Source organism: Ochotona princeps, chromosome 5 (genome assembly GCF_030435755.1).
Source record: "Ochotona princeps isolate mOchPri1 chromosome 5, mOchPri1.hap1, whole genome shotgun sequence".
Taxonomy (NCBI): domain Eukaryota; kingdom Metazoa; phylum Chordata; class Mammalia; order Lagomorpha; family Ochotonidae; genus Ochotona; species Ochotona princeps.
In genome coordinates this window covers 11,246,291-11,268,139 of record NC_080836.1, presented here as the reverse complement: position 1 = coordinate 11,268,139, position 21,849 = coordinate 11,246,291, and the positions used below count along the sequence as shown (strand labels likewise).

Here is a 21,849-nt window from a genome sequence, read left to right as displayed (position 1 = left end):
GGCCTGGGTTGCTGTCTTTTCCTGTCTCCAGAGCAGGGCTGGACCTGGGTCCCAGTAGGAAGAAGAGGAGGGTTCATGTGGAGGGCCTTGCTGACCTGGGGTGTAGGTTGGGAACTGGGAGTCGGCTGACTTTTGGGGGGCTCTGGCGGGTTGACTGGTTTGTGGCCACGGGAAGTGTGTTTTCAATGGGCGAGGGGCTTGGTTGTGCATCAGCCATCTGGGTATGTACAGGTGGTTGAGCTGGGAGGCTCCCAAGCATTCCAGTTTCTTCAGGTTTCCTCTTGGCCATGGCCTACAGCCTCCATCTCCTTGTCTGTACAGTGGGGTTGGGTGTGAAAAATAAATGATTCTGCATGTGCCAGGTGGCTAAGGTTGTGCTGGCAGAGTCTCTGTCATTGTCATTTGACAGATTCTGCCCCTAGGCTGCCAGGCTTGGTGGACTCCCCCAGTACCAGGGATCTCCCATGAGGGCCCCTTCAATCTGCCTCATTCTCTCAGGCCTATGCAATGCTGGGCTTGGCAGTTTGAGACTGCCCACTTGAGTCACACAGGAGGGTGATGTTGGGGGACCTTTCCCGGTCTTGGTTGTATCAGAGTTGTATCCTCAGTACCTCCCCTGGTTCTGTGTGCTAGTACTGAGAGCAGCTATGGACCCTTCCAGAAAATGGAAGAGGCCCCCACCCCCATCCCTGTAGGCTCCCTGCCCGCAGGCCACACTAATGCTGTGGCTTTGGGGGTTGGCAGATGGGGGAAACCAATGTTTTGGGAACAGCTCCCGGTGGTTCTGGCCGGTGTCTGTGCAGCCCAGAGGGAGATTCGGGGTGGGTGGTTTGGTCTGGGAATCTTCCTTGGCTGGGCAAGGAAGGAGGATCTTCAAACTCCAGAGTGAGGCCTGCATGGCCATGACCATGACAAGGCTGAGAAGCCAGACACAGGCAGGCCAGGGCTTTGGGTTAGTGCCAGAGCTGTCCCTCCTCTGCCCGGAAGGTGCACCCTGACCCAGTTGGGGATGGAGGGACAGGGAAGCGTGGGCTGTGGAGTGGTCAGTAGCTGATGCTGAAGACATGATCACAAGCAAAGGGACCATGAAGGGCCCTAAATCTACAGAGCATCTCAGCTGCTTCCACTGTCACCCTCTTCCGTGCTCCGATCCCCCCTCCCCACAGTCACTGTCCCCGGTCAGCCTAGCCCTTGGCAGGTGCATCCCCGTTGTCTGTGGCTGAATCCGCTTATGCAAAGCACCAGTGGAAGGCTCCAGGGATGTGTGTGTCCCAGCCCAGGGCTTGAGAACCTGATGCTCATGGGTGTACAACTGTAGGTACTTGCGGGCTGTGTAGAGCGCCGATGAGTCTTCTTGCCTCAGGGTCTCGTCTTAGCTGATTATGCCAACCTGCTTTGGCATCTGGTCTACCCCTGCCAACAAGGCCTTTAAATCCATCCAGAAGTCTGCACTGCTGACAAGCAAGGTTTGGGGGTCTCCCACGCTGATGGTGGGGCAGAGGCTGTCACATTCCAATCAAGGGCTTCATTCTGATTTATGTAAATGAAGAAGTGAGTGCTGAGCATCCATCATCCCTTTCCCATCGCGCCCCCATGGCTCGTCAGCCGGGCCTTAAAGATAGTACACTTTTCGTTCAAGGCAATTACTTCATCTTGACAAAGTCCTGTGTTAAGCAGGGCTATTAGCCAGGCCTATCATTAATCAGTGCTCAGCCAGGTGTGCGCTTCTCCCTGGGCTGCAATCCCTCTTGGGCCCCCGGGGCGGACCCTCTGCCATCCTCCCCCACCCCTGATGACACAAGCAGCATGCTAACCACCAGGCTGCCTGCCTGGCCACTGGGCAGGGAAGGCACCCATTTGTATCCCCAGGCAGATGACTTTTCGAGCCAGGCGGAATGATCCATGGGTGTGATTAGCAGGGACCAGGAACACAGCTGGGGAAAACAGATAATTCCTCTCCCTGGGAAACCCTCCCGGCTTGGCTTCTGGCATTGCCGGGTGCGGCGCTTGGAAGCCTCTACGTCAGGGGTTCAGGGGTCCGGGTCAGGAATAAAGTGGAAATAACAATTCTAGACCCGTGTTTCCCAGTTCTCTGCCGCCTTTCCGCCATGGCAAGTTCCTGCTCATCCATTACACGCACATGGGCCTGATCACTGGGAATCCTTAGCCCAGGCAACCCCTCCCTGCCCTGTCCCACCTGTGAGGTCACATCTAGAATTTTCAAAGAACAGATGTGAAGCCTGTCTGGGTTGCTGAGCTAGCCAAGCAACTGATTTGTCTGAGCATCAGCTTTTCTGACCTGTGAAATGGGAATAGCAACACCCCCTCCTCAATAAGTTGACACCTTCAGCCTTGGCTGGGCATCCTTGCTGTCCCCCCAGGAAATCCTGTTTTCCAGGAGTGATGAGGTTCACTCACCTGTTGCACCTGCTCCTCCTCTGTGCTCTTGGCTGGCTTGGAAGGAGTGGAATAAAGCTTGCCAATGGGAGGGTGCTTGGGACGTGGCCTAATGCTCAGGTTGGTGTGGTGAAATAGGCTAAAAATCAGGACCGGGGTTCTGGGGCTGGGTAGGTTCCCAAGAGCCAGAAAACAGAACTTGGAAAGCTCCCACTCTGAGATTCCCCCATTGTTGGGTGGGACTGTTCCTCTCTTCCCCAGTCCCACCCACCCCAGATCAAGGCCATGGCCCCCAGACACCCGGGCAGTGGTGGTGTCTGGAAGGGCAGCTCCGGTTTCTGTAACCCCAAAGCACATTGTGTGTGTGGGAGTTTTCCCCCTGGATTTTAAACCCTGTTTATTTGAAAGGAAGTGGATGAGGTCTGCTTTTGATTCACACACTTAGCTCATCAAAATATTGTTTTGTAAGAGGTTTTTTTTTTTGATGTGCAGGAAGCCTTTGGAGTGTGGCACCCCCAACCCCCACCCTGTTCTCATTCTAAGAAACAAGGCCACCAGACTGGGTCAAAAGGTTTTTTTTTTTTTTCCTTTGAACGATTTATTTGTTTATGTGAAAGGCAGAGAGAGAGAGTGAGGGAGAGACACAAAGAGAGAGATCTTCCATCTACTGGTTCACTTCCCGGTTGGCCACAATGTTTGGAGCAAGGCCAGACCAAAGCCGGAAGTTCCATCTGCGTCTCCCACGTGGGTGCAGGGGCCCAAGGGCCATCCTGTGCTGCTTTCCCAGGCCATTAGGAGTGAGCTGGATAGATTGGCCCTATGGAATGCTGGTGCTGCAGGTGGAAGCTTAACATACTACATTGCTTTGCCCATTCCAAGACCGTGATTCCTACATCCCAGCAATATGGGGAGGGGAGCCTTGGGGCTTGGCTCTTCCCTGGGATTTGCTGGCTGTTCTCTCATCCTGTGTCCTGTCCATGGCTTGCCAGTGTCCCCACCAAAGGGACCTGCTGCAGCCACCATGGCTGTGGGGGTTGGTCGGAGGTGCGAATGGCCTTTGCTGGCGTCTGTGTCCTCCAGTGTCGGGATCCTTGAGAGCATGGGCAGGGTGTCAGGCTTCTGCCTGCCTGGCTGATTTGTCCGTGGCCTTGACCTCTTACCCCAAGGACCTGCTGCTTTCTGGGGAAGCCTTCATTGTCATAGGGTCTGAGGCATTGGCACACCATCATCTTGTTTGCATGCATTCCACGCAGGCTTAGAAGGTAGTGGGCAGGGATCTGGCAGGGCAGGATGGAAGGGGGTGGTTGCTCTGGAAAGGGTCCCAAGTGTGGCAGGATTGGGGAAGGGCACAGCTTTGCCTCCTTCCCCTGTGCGAGGCACCTACTCCCTGCACCCCCACCCCTAATTCTGTGCCGGAATCACCAGCTCCCTCCTACCAGCCTGCAAGCCCTCATGGAGGAAATGAGCGGCAAGCAAGGAGAAAGGGTGAGGAGAGTGCTCACTGCCCGCTCACTCATCAGTGATGCGGCCACCCAGAAGTTCCCTGGCAGCTCAGATGTTTGAGTGAGGAAGCACTGACGTTGGAAGAGACTTCTCACTGCTGTGTTTGATCTGTGACTGGGCGGGTTTCCGAAGCTGTGCCGGAGTCCGTATCTCAGCTTAGCACTGCCTGCTGCTGCATCCTGCGCTGAGTACTGGGGTAGCTGTGTACTGGCCGTCCGCTGAGCACTGGGCACGCTGCTGCTCCCTGCCGCTGGGAATGCTAGACAAACACCCGGGATTTGAAATTAGTAGTAGGGATTTCACAGTGTGGAATCTCTCAGGGATAGCTTCGATCCTGGTTTGACATTGAAGCGAGGGTGTATTTGACGTCCTGGGTCGGTGACATTACAATGTTAACCTAATTACCTGTTTCTTTTTAGTTGCTGTGTTGTTTTTGAATGTGGCTACCGGAATGTTTAAAAGTAGCAGATGTGGCTTGCACAGGATTCTGCTGGTTAGGGCATTGCTGAAAGAGAGCATGCTAGGGGCAAAGGTTGGATTTGGCAGGGGGTTAGGGGAGAGGGGAGGGATGACGACATATTGATCAGGGACCCTCCAGGGAGTGGTCCTCAGAGGCTGTGCTTCCGGGAGGGGATGAGGAGCCATTTGTGACAGTCTCTGGAACTCAAAGGTGTCTCCCTGCTGCTTGCTTAGCTGGTGGCAGAGTCTGCAACTGACCAGCTTTTATTAATACTACTAGTATTATTATTGACTGAGAGTGAGCTCTTCCACCTGCTGCTTCGCTCCCCAGATGGACACAGTGCTGGGCCAGGCTGAAGCCAGGAGCTTCCTCTGGGTCTCCCATGTGAGTGGTGGGGGCCAAAGCACTTTTGCTGTCTTCTGTTGCCTTTTGAGGGGCATTAGCAGGGAGAGCTGTTGCAACAGAAGTGGAGCCACTAGGACTCTTAACTGGATCCCATATAGGATGCTGGGATTCCTGTCAGCATTGGCCAGCTCCAACCACGGAGTTTTGAAAGGTTATTGGTTGGCTTTAGCAGACTGGGTCTTAGTAGGCATCCTGGAGAGCAGGAGTTCAGCCCAGCATGCTGTCAGCAAAGCTGCATACAGACAAGTACCTTGCTGTCTCTTGGTGCCCTGGGCAGGGCTTGAAGCAGGGGGCAAGCACCCCACTGGGACACCTCTACCCTGAGCCCTGAAGGAAAGCGGCTGAATGCTGGTACAGGAAGTAGAGTGGCAGATGGTACCCCTGGAACCTGGGCAGAGCAAGACCCCCACAGATTCACTGGACATCCAGTGAATGGTGGGCCAGCTGACCAGGCCCCTGCCAGTTCTGGGGTCCCTGAATCTCTGGGGTACATTGTCACTGACAGAGGGGGTGGCCAGATTGAGGGAGAAAACCTGAAGTTCTCCCCGCCAAGCACTGGGACCCTACTACAGCTGGGCTCAGGTGACCAGGGCTAGATGTGTGAGGATGACAGGGACAGCTCCTTAGAAACTGTCTCTTCCACAGTCCCAAACTCTCCTGGTACATAGCAGCCCACACGCCTGGCCAGTGCCATGCTTATTTCCTGCTGCAGAATTGATTGAAGAGACCCTAAGGACTGGGATGGTGCAGCCGGCATCTCCTATAGGCACCAGCTTGTGTCCTGGCTGCTCCACTTCCCATCCAGCTCCCTGCTTATGGCGTGGGAGAGCAGCTGAGGGTGGCTCAAGTCCTGTACCCATGTGGGAGACCAGAGGAAGCTCCAGGTTTTGGATTGGTTAAGCTCTGGCCATTATAGCGATTTGGGGAGTGAACCAGCAGATGGAAGACTTCTCTCTCCGTGTCTCTCCTTGTCTCTCTGTAAAATCTACCTTTCAAATGGAAATTAATTAATTAAAAAGGGGAGACACCCTAGGAGCAGGACACTGTCTCAGTCTCTGGGGACTGGACCCCGTCCCTTTTCAAAGTGACTGTGATAGCACAATGAGATCCGCACCCTGGGGACCCTCCCAACACCAACCTCCCCTCACCTGGGACTTCACATCGAGGAGCACGGGGTGTGGAGGAATCCCCTCACTTCACCACCCCAGCTTCTCAACCTGTCTGTCTTTGTCTGTGTGGAATAAAAACTGAGTGTGTGTCTGTTTCCAGAGAGGGGGAACAGGTAACCCCTGAAAATGCCCATTTTGGGATTTCTCTCTTGGATTTGACTCAAGTAGGTGGAGGCTTTTTAGGACCTCCCAATGGCTTAAAACAAGAGCCACAGCTTTGAAATGGCATGTGGCGCATGCATGTGCATCCTGATGCCAGAAGCACATGATTCAGTTTTGTTTTGTTTTGTTTTGTTTTGTTTGAAGAGGAGCCCACGATGGAAACAGCATATGCAGGGTCCCATGCACATGGATCCCATTCCTGTCCCCGGGTATGGGGGTGTCGGCATTCCCTGATGTCCCCAGGATGCTGGCAGGAGGAGGATTTCCTTTTCCTCAGTCTAGTGGAGCAGCTTTGGAACAAAATCATCCACTTTGGGAAGTTTTCTTCTGGGACATGTGGGGTGAGATGTCAGGGTCTGCCTTTATCAGACAATGTATCTTGGGTGAAAAACTCCCCAGAGCCTGTGTGTGTGTGTGTGTGTGTGTGTGACATATATGCATGCATAATGATATGTATTTGGATGCATGTGCATTTGTGTATCTATGTACTGCATGACTTTGCATGTACAAATGTGTGTGTTGGTGATGCTGCCCTGCTACGCCAGGGTTCAGGTGATAGGAACTGGTGGACAAAGTGCATTGAACAGGGCCTCTGGGTTGTCCTATTAAACCCTCAAGAGGAAACGGCACCTCCTGCCAGGTGCCCTGGCTGTGCCCAGCCCCATGGTCCCTTGTAAAGCCTTGGCATATCACACACTGGCACAGGCAGGATCCATTGCTAAGGAAGCTGCTGTTTGCAGACCACAGGATTGTGTTGGTAGGAGGGCGACCTGAGAACCTCTCTCCCCGCTTCAAGTACGAGGAGGCAGGTGGGACCTCAAGTGTAGACATAACTTCCCCAGTGCCCCACGGCCCCCTGGGACTCTGGCTGAAGTGAGTGTGCACTTTCATTCCCAGATCCTCTTCGTGTTTTGTAGAAGTTTGACCCAAGTAGGTGGAGGCTTCTTAGGACCTCCCAATGGCTTTCTGGGTGGCTCAGGAAAACACCTCCTGGGGAGATTGGACGTTCCTTCCCTGCTGATTCTCCCACCTGCATCTTCCCCTGTTCTCCAGCCACATTAGGCTTCATGCTGATGGTGTCGAGGTTTCTTCCGCACCACTGCATCTTTGCACCTGCTGTTTCCTGTGCTTGCAGCATCCTCTCTTCCCGAGGGAGGGGCCTGAATTCCTCCATCTCTGCTCCCTCTACCGCTCTGGTTTCCTCCATCCCCGGCGTTTGTGTAAATGTCTGCCACCTGTCCCCTCTCCCTGGAGCTGCTCAGTCCAGACACCGTACCCAGGGCCTGGAACAGTGGCTGCCATGTAACACAGGTTGAGTACAAGGCGTGCGTGCAGGAACAAATGGACATGCCCATCCGGACTTCACCCGTGTGGTAGCCGCTGAATTGGGCAGAGGCGTCTGGGGCTTGGCTGTCTGGATTTGTCTCCTTCCTTCTTCCTCTGCCTGCTCACCATGGGCTTTGCCCATGCAGTCTGTGTAAGCCCAGTGCTCCTGCAATGGCAGGGATGAGTGTTTCGAGGCTGGTCACCAGGGGCCTGCTGAGCACCGGGATGGGCTGGGCTTGGAGAAACCATGTCAGATGTACTGGGGGAGCCAGTGCAAGCACCTGCCTGGTTGTCACTCTGCCCTGTGCCTTGATGTTTTTTTCTAGAAAATGGGGCTAAGGAATGGGCCGATGATGAAACAAAAATGAGGTTTGGGAAGCCACAGGAGCCTGTAGCTGTATTTCAAGATGACAACCTGCAGCTCAGAGCCCAGGAGGCTCCAGAGGTACTACTGCCAGCTGCTGAGCGGTCCCTCTCCATGCAGGCTGTGAGCTAAGCACTTCCTCTGTGTGAACTTTATAAAATGATGTATTTATTTTTATGAAAGGTAGATTTTACAGATACAGAGAGAAGACTTCATCCACTGGTTCACTTCCCAGATGGCCACAACGGTCAGAGCTGAGGTGATCCAAGAGCTTCTTCCAGGTCTCCCACATGGGTCCAGGGGTCCAGGGACTTGGACCATCCTCTGCTGCTTTACCAGGTGTGTTAGCAGGGAACTGGATCAGAGGTGGAATGGCCAACACTCCAGCTGGTGCCCATATGGAATGCCAGCAGCACAGAGGGTGGCTCAACTCACAGTGCCACAGTGCCAGCCCTGGCATTAGTGTTTTTGCAGTTTTATTACAGTTGTCCCAGCCGTTAATCCAACACTGCTTCCCACCGCAGCCTCAACCTTCACCCTGGTGGGAGAACCCCTCTCCTTTACCTTCCTCTTGGTAGAACTGCATTTTAAAGAGTGTAGTTTCCCTAAAGCCTGTAATTATCTTTGCCTCTGGGGCACCCAGACTTTTTTTTTTTCGAAGTAAGCAAAGAGCATCGTGCAATTATTGTGATGGTTTGCTGAGCGCTGGCCAAGTGCAGGCAAGAGGCTGAGTCAGCGCCTGGAATGACACGCACGTGCTCCAGTCCCCAATCCCACAAGCTGCCTGCCTGTGCACATGGGGTCCGTCTCAGTTCCCAGGCAGAGGGGAGGAATGACAGCCACACGCACCGATGTCCACTAGTTGCTGGGACTTGGCTTTCCCATGGTGGATCACCCCATCCCTGCCGGGCCTGCTTTCTCAGGTGGTGACATTTCCATCCAGCGTGTGCGGCATCTGCGGGATGCTGCCGCAGGGGCCAACGGGCAGGGGCTGGCAGGGTGTGGGAGCTGTTGGCTCCGTCAGCTGTGATTTGCGGGCTGAGGCGAGTTCCGTGGCCCTGCCTGTTATCTGCCTGAGTTCAAAGAGCGCCGAGCTGCTTGTCTTTGTCAAGAACGCGGTTGGGGATCTTTTATGTGGAAGATGTAGGATTCTCGGGCTGACTTTGATTATTTATTCATCCCCCTTTCCGTGGGTGTGTGATCGCACGGGCACTTGGAGCCCCTTGTCCTGGCTGCTCTTGCTCTTGAAATTCAGCGAGCTTTAAAACCCTTTGAACGTTGCTTTTCGAGAGGAGAGGACGTGGTTTTGAAGTTCTGTTTCTGTCTTGCCCCTCCACAGTGCCCCAGCACCTCTTGCCACCGTTCCACGCACCCTTGACCATTGACATGCGCCACCAGGAGGGACGTTACCATTACGAGCCACATTCTGTCCACGGCGTGCCCGGGTAAGTCCTGCCCTCCCCTTGGGAGGTTCTTCTGCAGCCTCAGCCACCTGGGCCTTTCTGCCTGGCATTCCTAATCCGCCTTGTCCCAAAGGGGCTGGCCTGGTTGTCACCAGTGAATATGGCGTGGAGGTGCATGGCAGGCAACCAGCAGCCTGTTTAGGTCCCAAGAAGGATGCTGGGCACAGCTCAGGCACCAGCCTCCTTGAGTGCTCCTCACCCATGTGTGAGCTGGCTGTCCTCTCCAGGTCACAGAGCCTGCATAAGGTATCTGAGTTGCAGTGCTCCTGTCCAGAGCACCCTCTTCTTCTACCAGCCCAGGCATGCATCCCTGTGCAGTAATGCATTATATAGTCACCAGTCTGCATACACAAGCTCAGAAGGATGCTGTTCCTGGCCTCAGCCTTGGACTCTCCAGAGAAGGGGCATGTTCAGGGTCCAGCATTGTGACATTATAGGAAAAGCCATTACCTGTAGTGCCACCATCCTGATTAGACACCAATTTGAATCCCTGCTGCTCCCCTTCCGATCCAGCTCCCTGCCTATAGTCTGAGAAAACAGCAGAGGATGGCTTATGCTTGGATCCCTGTACCCACGAGGGAGACCCAGAGGAAACTCTTGACTCCTGGCTTCACCCTGGCCTAGCCCCTACGGTTACAGCCTTTTGCGGGAATGAATCAGTGGATGGAATATCTCTCTCATAGCTCTTTCAAATACAGAAATAAATCTTGAGAGAGCAAGATCAGCAGTGTTGTATCAGTAGCCCTAACCCAGCATGTGGCCAGTGCCCATTTTCATGGTCTTCATGGCTCAGCCCCTGGCCATTCCTTCTGTTCTGGGGGCCTTAGCCTTCTCCCGACACCTGCCCTCCGCAGAAGGTGTGATGCGAGAGGACTGGTTGTCCCTAGAGTCCCTTTTGTGATCCTCTGGCCCCAGCGTTTTTTGTCCCAGCTCACCTGTTCACATCAGGATGCTATCTGGTCCCTTACACACATCACCCTGTCCCATGTCTCCATGCCTCGGTCCTGCCACCTGCCCAGCCCATGAGCACAGCCCTTCTCTTGGCCTTCTCCAAGCCTCACCTCCCTGGGCCACTGTGGTCCCCCGCACTACACGGCAGCTCTGGCCCTGGATTCTCACTTCAGTGCTGGCCCAGCGTGATCCTTACTCACAATCATCTCCCTACAGGTTCTGGGCATGCCCCTCATAGCTAGGGCCACCACCCATAGGTACATAGTCAGGAAACTGCGCCCCCTCTCCTGTCCATAGGTGCTCACTGAGCACTCGTCATGTTCAAATCTTGAGACAAGAGGATTGGTTAAACTTCTTAGAGAAAGGGCCTGTCGCAATGGCTCAGTAGCTCAGTAGCCAAATCCTCGCCTTGCAAGCACCGGGATCCCATATAGATACCAGTTCATGTCCAGCTGCTGCACTTCCCATCCATCCAACTCCCTGCTTGTGGCCTGGGAAAGCAGTAGAGGATGGCCTGAAGCTTTGGAACCCTGCATCTGCTTGGAAGACCTGGGGTAGGCCCCTGGCTCCTAGCTTCGGATCAGCTCGGCTCTGGCCACTGAGGCCACTTGGGGTGTGAACCAGCAGACAGATCTTTCTCTCTGTATCTCCTGCTCTCTGTAAATCTGCTCTCCCATACAAATAAAGCATCTTTTTAAGAATTAGAGAGGGCCCGGCAGCGTGGCCTAGCAGCTAAAGTCCTCGCCTTGAATGCCTCGGGATTCCATATGGGCGCAGGTTCTAATCCCAACATCTCCACTTCCCATCCAGCTCCCTGCTTGTGGCCTGGGAAAGCAGTCGAGGATGGCCCAAGGCTTTGGGATCCTGCACCCGCGTGGGAGACCAGGAAAATTTCCTGGCTCCTGGCTTCGGATTGGCACAGCACCGGCCATTGCGCTCACTTGGGGAGTGAATCATCGGATGGAAGATCTTCCTCTCTGTCTCTCCTCCTCTCTGTATATCTGACTTTGTAACCAAAAATAAATAAATCTTTAAAAAGAAAAAGAATTAGAGAAAAGATCTTCCATCAACTTGTTCACTTCCTAAAGGCCTGCAACAACCAGATCTGAGCGAAGCTGAAGCCAACAGCTGGGAACTGAGTCCTCCATGTGGGTGCCAGGGACCCAGCTACTTTAGCTCATTAGCCTGCCACCTTCTGGGCTACACCTTAGCAGGAAGCTGGATTCAAAGGGAGGTTCCATTACTAGACTCCAGATACAGTGATATGAGATGTAGCCAAATCCATAGCCCAATGTAGTACTGTTAGCTCATGTGCATCCTTAAGCCGATTTGGCCGCCCATCGCCCAGTGTCCCTGCTTCCAATTGTCTTCTGATGCTGGGAGCCTCCTGTTTCACTTTGGGGCATGTACCTTGATCTGACTCTGCTGGGGGCAGCCTTGAGTCCGCCTCAGGGGAGTGATGGGGCTTGCTTCCACCCTCAGCCCCCCTCCGGCGCCTCTTCGGCTGCAGGTGCCGAAGACCACAGACGAGGCAACCCTGGGAGGTGCGTTTATTGGGAGCTGTGATTGCATCAGCACAAAACTGCCTCGTCGGAGACTTCCCGGGTGTGGCCAGGGAACCCCGACTGTTGTCTGGGATGGGGCTGAGGCTGCTGGCTTCCTGCCCACTGGCACAGCAGGCCTGCCCAGGTACTCCCTGAATGGGGTTTCAGCGCTGGCTGCTCCCAGCTCACTGCTCTGTGGGCACACCTGCAAGTATGTCCTTCTGTAGGCACACACAACTAGAGGCACACCCTACTGGAAGTAAAGAGAAGCCCTAAAGTGGTCATCATTGCATTGAGTTCCTCTTGTTCCAGACAATAGAACTGAGGCAGCCTAGGGAGCCGGAAGAGAAAGACAGAGACATCTTTCCATCCACTGGTTCACTCCCCAAATGTGCACAGTAACCAAGGGCTGGAGCAAGGATCCTGCATGCACAGGGCCTGGGACTCAGGTAGCTGATCCATCATCCATTGCCTCCTGAGGTGTGCATCAGCAAAACGCTACAGTACAAGTGAAGGTAGAGCTTGAGCCCGGGCACTCCAGTGTGGGACACAGCTGTCCTTAGACTGCAAAATGAACCCATTGTGCTGAAAAATGCCCGGCCCTTGGGTTCTTCTTGATGATGTCTGGGAGCTTGCAGGTTCTCAGGCTCCAGCCAGACCCGCTGGGCCAGACCTGTGGGGTGGGGTCCATAAGCTAATTCATGACTTTGGAAGTGGTGCTGCCATAGGCTCAGGCTTCAGACCCTCTGACTGTTCATGGGGCTTTGGCACTGAAGAAAGCATAGAGGCTCCTGGCCCCAGCCGCCCACTAACCCCCACTTAGGAGAACCCAAGGTGGCCTGGGTCTCATCCAGGCTTTGCCTCTCCCCTGCTCTGGGTTGGGCCACGTCTCACACAGGCCCCATCCTGGTCAGCTCCCTTCCTGGCCAGAACATGAATAGTAGACGTGGTCAGCAAGGGCAATAGGAGACTTCTGGCTCCAGACAGCAGCCTATGGAATTGGCCTCATTCCTTGCTGCCCTGTCCACTCATCTGGATTCCTCCACAAAGCAGCATTTGTGTTTCCCATTAGCTACTCTAAGCAGGTGTTACAAACATGGTGGTCTAACAGAATGCAGATCTGTTCTTGTGGACTTCTAGGGGACCAAAGTCTGGAGTCAGGCTAAGACAGAAGCTTGGGCAGAGCTGATTCCTTCTGGAAACAGGAGAAAATCACCTGCTCTGACTTCCTTGACTTGGGAGCCCAGCCTCACGCCACTTTGCCTTCTCTCTCTTATATTTGCTCTTACTCCTTCCTTCTGCTACCTCAGCTCTTCTACTGCTCTCTCTGTGTGTCTTACAAGGACACCTGCTGTCATCTTGAGGGTGACACATGGCTGTCAGGTGACACGTGGCTCACATGACTGGTCCAGGCCCATTTCCCATCTCAAGACCCTTCCCAGCCTCCCCTCTACAAAGTCCCTTTTGCCATAGAAGGGAAGCACTCACAAGCTGCAGGTGCTAAGGGCTGGGAGCCTCTGGGGGCCCTGACATAGCTCAGCAGGGATTGCAAGGTGTGAGGCTCCACCAGCAACACCTGGGTCTGTGGCAGGCTTCGTAATTAATGTGGTCAGAGCCGGGCGCAGCGCCCCCATCCATCAAACCCAAGTGGAGCTGGCTCTCCTTGCTAGCGCCGGTTGCGTCTGCTCACACATGCTGCGTGGCCAGTCAGGTGGAAGCCTTTCCCCTGGGTGCTGCTCTGAAGCACTGGGCCACCAAGCCTGTGGGTGCGCCTGCTGCTCTGGCCTTGCCCTCCCTCTCTACACATCTGGGGACCCAAGTGTCCTGTGCCTGAAGGCTGCCAGCCTGGCACTGCACCGTCCCTCGTGGCTGCTGTGTCTTAGGCACCTGCCCTGAAGACACATGGGAGAGAAGGAACACGAGCAGTAACAGATCCCACGGTTCCCTCCAGGCACACAGCTGTGCATCAGGACAGGCAGGGCCTGGCGCTTGTGGTGGTGACAGCCATGGGACCCGGTTGACTAGGCGGCTTCCTGACCTACACCGATACCTCAGCCTGCTGCAGAGCAACCTTGTCCTCTCTCTGTGAGATGCAAACCCCCATCAGGACCCGCAGGGTGTGCTGGGGACTCCTGGGGGCAGTGTCTATGTGCTGTGTGTAGCGTGGGTGACAAGGAGATGCAGTGGGCAGGGGTGGGATTGTGGCCAGGTAGGGATCTTTTCACAGTGGGGACATACCCTTGCCCCTCAGATTCCCTACCAAGGCAACAAGAGGAGCCATTTAGCTACCAGTGGGGGTCCATTGCGCCCTGTGGTCTCCCTTTTAGCCCTGACTTGCAAAAGATGGAGTTATGGTGTTGTGGCACAGGGGATAAAGCTGCTGCTGATGCTGTCAGCATCACATATGGGTGGGTCCCAGTCCAAGTCCCAGCTGCGCCACTTCTTATCCAGCTCCTTGTTAATGGCCAGGAAAAGCAACAGAGGATGACTCAAGTGCTTGGAGTCCTGAACCCATGTGAGAGACCCAGAGGTAGCACAGCCTTCACCTACTACCTGCTGTGTCAAATGCAGCCCTCCTCTACCTCCAAAAAAATAATCCTTTAAAAAATTAATAGATAAAAGCTGGAAAGGGGATCTCCGCTAGGAAGACTGAGGGGACAAACTTATACTTCCTCAGTTGTTTCTGGGGTCCTTCCCAGCCCTGCCCCACCCTGGGGCTTAGAGGGGACAGGTTCTAGCTGCCTCCAGATGGCAGGGAGAGAGCCTGAGCAGGTTCCAAGCTTAGCTCACACTGCCAGTGTGTCTTAAGATGCCCAGGCGCAAAAACTCCCCGACACTGTGGATGGCCCAGGCTCATGGAGCCCTGGAGATCTGCTTGTTTACAGGCCCCGCGGCCCTGTGCTTATCTACCCGCTGTTGCCTTGTGGTGAAGCCTGGCCTCTCGGCCTTTTGTCATTACCTCGTGCCTTCACAGGTGTGCCCCTGCCAGCTGACCTCAGCCTGTCTGTAAAACCCTCAACTTGTAGCCAGCCTCTGCTAGGACTTTCCACCCTCTTCTCTCACCTGGCTCTATCCTGGTCCTCTGACACCTGTGCCTGCTTCTGGATGCTAGCTTGGCCCCTGGCCACCTTGCTCGCAGAAGGAGATGAGGGGGGGGCTCTTAGGAGGACTTCACAGCCCTGGGTGGCAGCCACCAAATCTGACAAGATCAAGGCACTGATGCAGGTGCTTCTGTGGAAGAGCAGAAAGGTCAGTCAGTGCACAGAGGGGCCTCCGGCTCCCCCTCCTCTGTACACTTACTCATGCAAAGTGCCCATTGCCCAGAGCCTCTTCAGAGAACTGTTAAGAACCCATTCGACCCCAAGGACCGCATACTAATGGGGGACATTCTGCGCCCCTTCCCATCTCTACCCTGGGTCAGTGTGTGCCTGCATGTCAGAGCGTGTGTTGCTTGCGGCTGCTAGGTTGAGCTCCTGAACGTGCCCGTCCGGAGGTAGGGATGGGGCCACGGAGATGGCTTTTTCTCAAGGTCGCCGTTCCAGAGAGCAGGCCCGCACCTGCTCAGCCCGGCCTTCTGCAGGGCACTGTTCTGGCCCTTCTGACACAGGCACTGGGTGATGGGGGTGGCATGAGTGGTTCATTCTTTTTTTTATTTATTACAAAGTCAGATATACAGAGAGGAGGATAGACAGAGAGGAAGATCTTCCATCTGATGATTCACTCCCCAAGTGAGCGCAATGGCCGGTGCTATGCCGATTCGAAGCCGGGAACCAGGAGCCTTTTCTGGTCTCCCACGCGGGTTCAGGGTCCCAAAGCCTTGGGCCGTCCTCGACTGCTTTCCCAGGCCACAAGCAGAGAGCTGGATGGGAAGTGGAGCTGCCGGGATTAGAACCGGCGCCCATATGGGATCCCGGGGCCTTCAAGGCGAGGACTCTAGCCGCTAGGCCACGCCGCCGGGCCCAAGTGGTTCATTCTTGCACAGCTCCCTGGGTGACCAACTCGTAGGGCGTCAGCTCTCTAATCATTTGCAAAGCAGCATCTCTTCCCTCTGCAAACCCACATGTGCCTTCTGGGCAGAGATTTCCGGCAAGCTATGTACTGCCATGCTCTAAGACGTATCTCCCCGCCTGGATCTAGAAATCTTGTTCCCTGAAAACTCAAGGATACTTACATGTGTGGCCAGTGGTTTTGTGGACCCCATCAGGCCCTTCCCTTCTCTAGGCTGTGGGATGCTGGGGGTTAGGCCGACTGAGGCCTGAAAGCATGCACCTTTGAGGGAGGCTGAGCCATCACTGCCATGGGGAGTGGGGAAACTGAGGTACAGCGTAGCTATCTGCCTTTCCCATGTCACTCCCCTGGCTCATGGCATGCCTGGGATTTGAAATGGGAACATGGGGTCGATTTGAACCCCACCCCACTAACATCTCTCTCCTGGTCCCAAGAACTTCCAAACCCCAGCCCCAGGAGCCTGTGCGTGGGACAGACAGCTCATTCATAATGGAGCTGTGCCTGTGAAAGTTTAATGAGGAGCGTGTCTGATAAGACGGCCGGGCTTTGATCTCTGCTGATCGCAGGGCCCTCGCGCAAAAGACAGCTGCCAGGCTCTGGGCCTCCGAGCTAGCGAACAAGTAGGCGGGTGGGCAGGCGAGCGGGTGGGCAATGTGGTCAGCTGGGATAGGGCGGGACTGGGAAGGAGACAGAGTGTGATGAGAAGAAGCCAGATGGGCCAGCAGCTGGGGAGGGGATGCTGGTTCAAGGTCAGATAGGGTCCCGATGGGACCCCTTCTGGTTCTTCCCTTCTCCCTCAGGGACACCTTAGCATCATGGGCATTTCCCCACAGGATGTGGGCTGAACTGGGGGTTCAGACCGCAGCTCCGGGCCTCGTTTTGTCCATCTCTGAGATGGGGATACGAGTTCCCTATGTGGGACTGCTGTGAGCATTCATGCTGCATCCACACCCTGCGCAGTGCTGGGCTGATGGTGTCACATTTTGTCTTCCCAGCACCTCGTATGGAGGGGTAACATTCCACCAATTCATAGAGGAGAGAACTGGAATTCATTCCCAGAATCTAAGAGCTGTCCCCCAGCCCAAATCACTCAGCTTGCAAGAGAGAGCTGAGCCCCAAGCCTGAACACTTCCCTGGGCCGCAACCATCCTTCTGGGAGGGAGGACCTAGCCCAGTTGTCAGTATGTTCTATAACTCTGCTGATGCCAAGCGTCGGGCAAAAGCAGTCATCCACTCTAAGGGGCTGCCCACTGGGACTCAGAGTCTGGTCAGAGCAGGGTATACAGTAAGAGAGGGGCAAGCAGCGGCAAAGGGGAGCCTCTTCTCACCCTGAGAGACCTGGAATGGAAAGCATATATCAGCAGGGGCCAGCTCCATCCACCAGGATAGTGGGGAACCCTACGCAGCTCACACTGAAGGCCAACTCCGCAGCACCCCACTTCTAAGACAGGTTCCCCCGGATGACTTAGAATTGTCCACCAAGAACGGATGCTGCACACCCTGTCACTGTGGTCCAGGTCAAGGTAGGTCATGTACTGTGGCTGTGTCCTGTCCTGCCCTGCCCCATGCTTGTCTCATGACTCAAACTCAGGCCCCTGATGAAGTCTAAGGGAGCCCTCCTATACTCCCCACTCACTCCCACAAACTGCTGGGTTGAATATCCAGGATACATGGAGGCCACCCCAGCTCGCCTGGACAGCTCTGGCCATTGCCTAGGGACAGACTGACAAAGCCACAGCTTCCCACAGGCTCCCTCTATGCACCCGCTCACCCCACAGTGCCCAAGTCCTCACTTGGCTGGGACAGAAGGTCATCTTTGACTCTCTGTCTGCCACTCTCTGGGGTTTCGAGGTTTGTAAATGGTGATAACCTTACATGTTACTGCCAGGGCAATGAGAGAATGAACCTCTGCAAGCACATGGCTGGAGCTTAACCAAGTCCTTCTGTGTGGTTTCCTTCTTGGTAGGTGCAATGTTATAACCTAATTTTCCTACCAAGCTTCAGTGTTTACTTAGCCAGAAATCTGCTCTTTGTCAGCTGAAAACACTGCTTTCTTTATTCACGGTTGTGCGGGGGCGGGAGGAGACGGCCTCAGCCATATCCGGTGCAGCGTGCGGGGAGTGATGGAATGCTGTGAGCCAGCAGAGAGTCCGCAGGTTTGCACATGTGTCTGTTGCACAAAGCAGAGGCCCCCTCGGGCTGGGGAAGCCCCAGGATGGCCCCGAAGGAGGCTGGGCAGCAGATGGAAGTCATGGTCAAGATGGCCAGTACATGGCTGAAACTGAGCCCTGGATACTTCCCAGTAGCCTGCACCAGCTCCACTGTTGCTGCCATGCCTCAGTCCCACGCTCTGAGCCAATTCCCACCTGAGCTGCTACCAACTGTCATTTTAAAAGAATGTTGATCAGGACCAGTGTTGTAGTTCAGTGAGCTAAACTACTGCCTATAGTGCCAGCATCCTGTATAGGCAGTGGATCGAGTCCTACCTACTCCATTTCCCTTCCAGCTCCCTGCTAATGCCCCTGGAAAAGTAACAGAAAGTGACCTGAGTGCCTGGGTCCTTGCACCCACATGGGAAACCCCAAAGAAGCTCCCGACTCTTGTCTCTGAACCAGTGCAGCTCCAGCCATTGCAGTCATTTGGGAAATGAACCAGCAGAGTCCCTGAGACTGCTTTTCAGATAAATGAAAAAGACATGGGGGTCCAGTGCAATGGCTCGATTGGCTAAATGTTCCCCTTGCAAATGCTGAGATCCCATATGGGCACCAGTTGGTATGCTAGCTGTTTCACTTCTCATCCAGCTCCCTGCTTGTGGCCTGGGAAAGCAGTCGAGGATGGCCCAAAGCCTTGGGACCCTGCACCCATGTTGGAGACCTGGAAGAAGCCCCTGGCTTCGGATGAGCTCAGTTCTGGCTGTTAGAGCCACTTGGAGAGTGAAGCAGAAAATGCAGGATCTTTCTGTTTCTCCTCTGTAAATCTACCTTTGTAATAAAAATAAATCTTTAAAAAGAAAAAGATGTTGGTCTTATGAAATAATGGCAGACAAAAGAATGGCAAAGATGTGGTTAAAACATACTAGTAACCATGTGGACCCCCTTTCCTCTTGACAATTTATTTTGATTTATTTATTTTTGAAGGTTGTATTTTTGTATTTGAAGGGCAGAGTTATAGTGTGATTAGGTCTTCCATCTGCTGGTTCACTCCCCAAATAGCCCAAATATCCAAGGCTTTGCCAGAGAGAATCTAAAACCTGGGAGCTTCTTCCAGGTCTCCCATGTGGTTGCAGGGTCCCAAGGCTTTAGGCCGTCCTCTGCTGCTTTCTCAGGCATAAGCAAGGAGCTGGATGGGAAGTGGAACATCTGGGACTCAAACCAGCGCCCATAAGGGATGCTGGTATCACAGATTGTGGCTTTACCAGCTATACCACAGTGAACTCGGTTTCTAGTGCTGTGCGTTGAGTTCTGGATGGGCTGTTTTCCCATGGTTTGGAGGCAGTGTGTACCGTGGGATATGTGGGATGTGTCTGTCTGCGGTTCTGAACTCAGCTGCTAAAAGCTCTGGGGTTTTGCGGGTTCTTGAGACAAGGTGTCTGGCTGGAAGGGAATCTGCTGACCCAGGGTTTTTACATTTGAACCCCTTTAGATGTGGCTGGCCTCTGCCTGGGGCCGTTGCAGACACTAGGGTGATGTCATCCACGTGGGCGTGTCGTGCCACAATGGCAGCAGAAGTTGGTTGGCATCCTGTCGCTGTCCATGTATCCTGAAATACCTGGGCGGCTGTTCCATCTGTGTTTCTGTGCAGTCTTCTTTTTCCTATTGTTTTCAACAAGCACTTTATATATGAAGGGCCTCATTCCATGACTGATCATGGGCACTGCAGAGCATCCTCTCCATGTGTGCTTATCTCCTCCCCCCCCACGCTCCCCTCCCTCCTGGGCCTTTCACTTCACTGGCTGTTCTCTGGTGCACACTCTCCTCCCTCCTCAGCCTTGCACTCCATTGGCTGTTCTCTCATGCACACTCTCCTCCCTCCTAGGTTTTGTACTCAGTCTCCTTCCTTGGCCTTGCACTTCCTTGGGACTCTGTTGGCTGGTCTCTGACGGGATCTGCCCACTGTTCTGCTCTTCACTTGTCTCCAGAGCATTGAGCCCGTACAACTCACAGCCAGAGTTTCAGCCTGGCTGAGATGCTACCTCTTACAGGAAGCCCCCTTAGATTGCCCCAGGAGAGTGGATAAACCCTAGTCCTCCCACCCCTTTCTGGCTCCAGCATTTGTGGGGTACCTGTAAGATCACAGGTGACATCCACTCACTCTTTGTAACCCGAGTAGTCTCCGAGTGGTTATCACTGTGAACTCCACAGGCTTGGAGTCCCTGCCTGAATTTCCTGAATACCCCTCCTAGCAGTTACTCCCTGAAACTTTGGTTTATTTTGGAAAGGCACTTCAGAGGGGTGGGGGGCAGGGAATACAGAGACAGAGATCTCTCATCCAGGGCTTTGCCAAACCAAAGCAGGAGCTGGGAGCTCCTTCTTGCATCTGCCAATGGGTGCAGGGACCCAAGCACTTAGGGCTGGATCCAAACACTTGGACCATCCTCTGCTGCTTTCGCAGACACATTAGCAGGAAACTTGGATCATAAATAACTTGAACTGTTATTCATATGTGATGCCTGTAGCGTCAGCTTAGCCTACCACACTACAGCACACCTTCAGTCTTGTCAGGATGGCCACTTGGGTTGTCACGAACTCGGCTGATCTGTGCATGTGTGGATTTAGGCTGTCTTGGGAACCTCCACCAAGCGCACCTCAGGTGCAGCAAGCCCCTCCCTCCACACTGCCAGGGGAGGAGTTTGGGCAGCATCTCCATCCCAGTGCCTCCTGAGGCCTGAGTTTGGTGAACATGGGCTGGAGGAGAGGATGTTGGGTGCACCGTGCAGGTGTGTGGAGGACTGGCTGTCATGCCCTCAGTGTCCGCCTGCAGAATGTGCTGCTCCAGCAGACGGCCGCCCTTCCCCACAACAGTGAAGTAAGCCCTGGGGACCAGCATGATGGCATAGCAGGTAATGCCACCAACCTGCACTGGTTCGAGTCCTGGCTGTTCCACTTCCTGTCCTGCTCCCTGCTAATGTTCCTGGAAAAGCAGCAGAGAATGGTCCGAGGGCTTGGATCCTCCTACCCTGTTCCTGGCTCCTGGCTTCAGACCGATCCTGTTGTGATCACCTGGAGAGTGAACCAGTGGAGGAAAAGATCTCTCTGTGTAACTGTTTTCCAGTACTTCTCACTGGAAAGCAGATTTATATCGAGAAGGAGAGAGAGAGACAATTACACTGGCCCTAGTTAATCTCTCTTCAAAAAGAAAAAGTTGGTAGTGAGAAGGAGCCAGACTGCAGGCCAGGTGGGGGCGGAGCCACTCTCCAATGTCTTCCAGAAGAATTTGCTCTGCAATTCTGTGGCAGGTTGAGCCCCCTGGCACTTTTTGAAAAGTACTTTCAAATTCTGGGTGTTTTTTGTGTTTTGTTTGTTTGTTTGTTTGTTTTTGCAGTGGCTATGTGGAAAACATGGCACATAAGCCCGGTGGCGTTACAGAACAGGGAAAGCCAGCAAGTTGGGATGAGACTGAATTTCATCCAGGGGAGCCTTGGCGATGGGCCTGGTTCTGGATGCAGGCGTGTGGGAGTGAGTGGGAAATGACCCCTGTCCCACCTAGCCTGGAGAAACTGATGCCCAGGGCAACCGGCGCAGTGCCACGTGGGGACTGCACCCTGCTCCACAGCATCAGTGACCCCACCCATGGCTCTGTGATCCCAGTGGGTGGCAGACTTCTGGGCCCAAGGGCAGGGTTGGCATGTTGGGACTGTGTGCTGGGCGGATCTAGCTTTGGAGAGTCAGCGACCGTGTAATCTGGGCACTAGGTAGCAAAAACATGTGCGGGAGCCCCAAGAGCCCTGGGGAGCAGTGAGAAAGGAATGTATCATCCTCACGCCCTTCCTGACCCCACCCCATCTTACCAAGAGTGCTGGGATGCAGGGCGTGACCCCTGCCTGCCTGATAACGCAAGAGACAGAGAGAAAATGAACCCCCTGTGTTACTCCCAGCAC

General features: G+C 54.3%; 1 protein-coding gene across 1 annotated transcript in view; it reads left to right on the top strand.

The window, feature by feature from the left end:
* Positions 1-21,849, top strand: part of GLI2 (GLI family zinc finger 2) — a 178,042-nt gene that overhangs the window by 125,857 nt on the left and 30,336 nt on the right. The window contains exon 3 of the mRNA XM_036493217.2: positions 9,126-9,231. Within this exon, the coding sequence (XP_036349110.2) occupies positions 9,126-9,231 (106 nt within the window). The remainder of the gene's footprint in view (positions 1-9,125; positions 9,232-21,849) is intronic.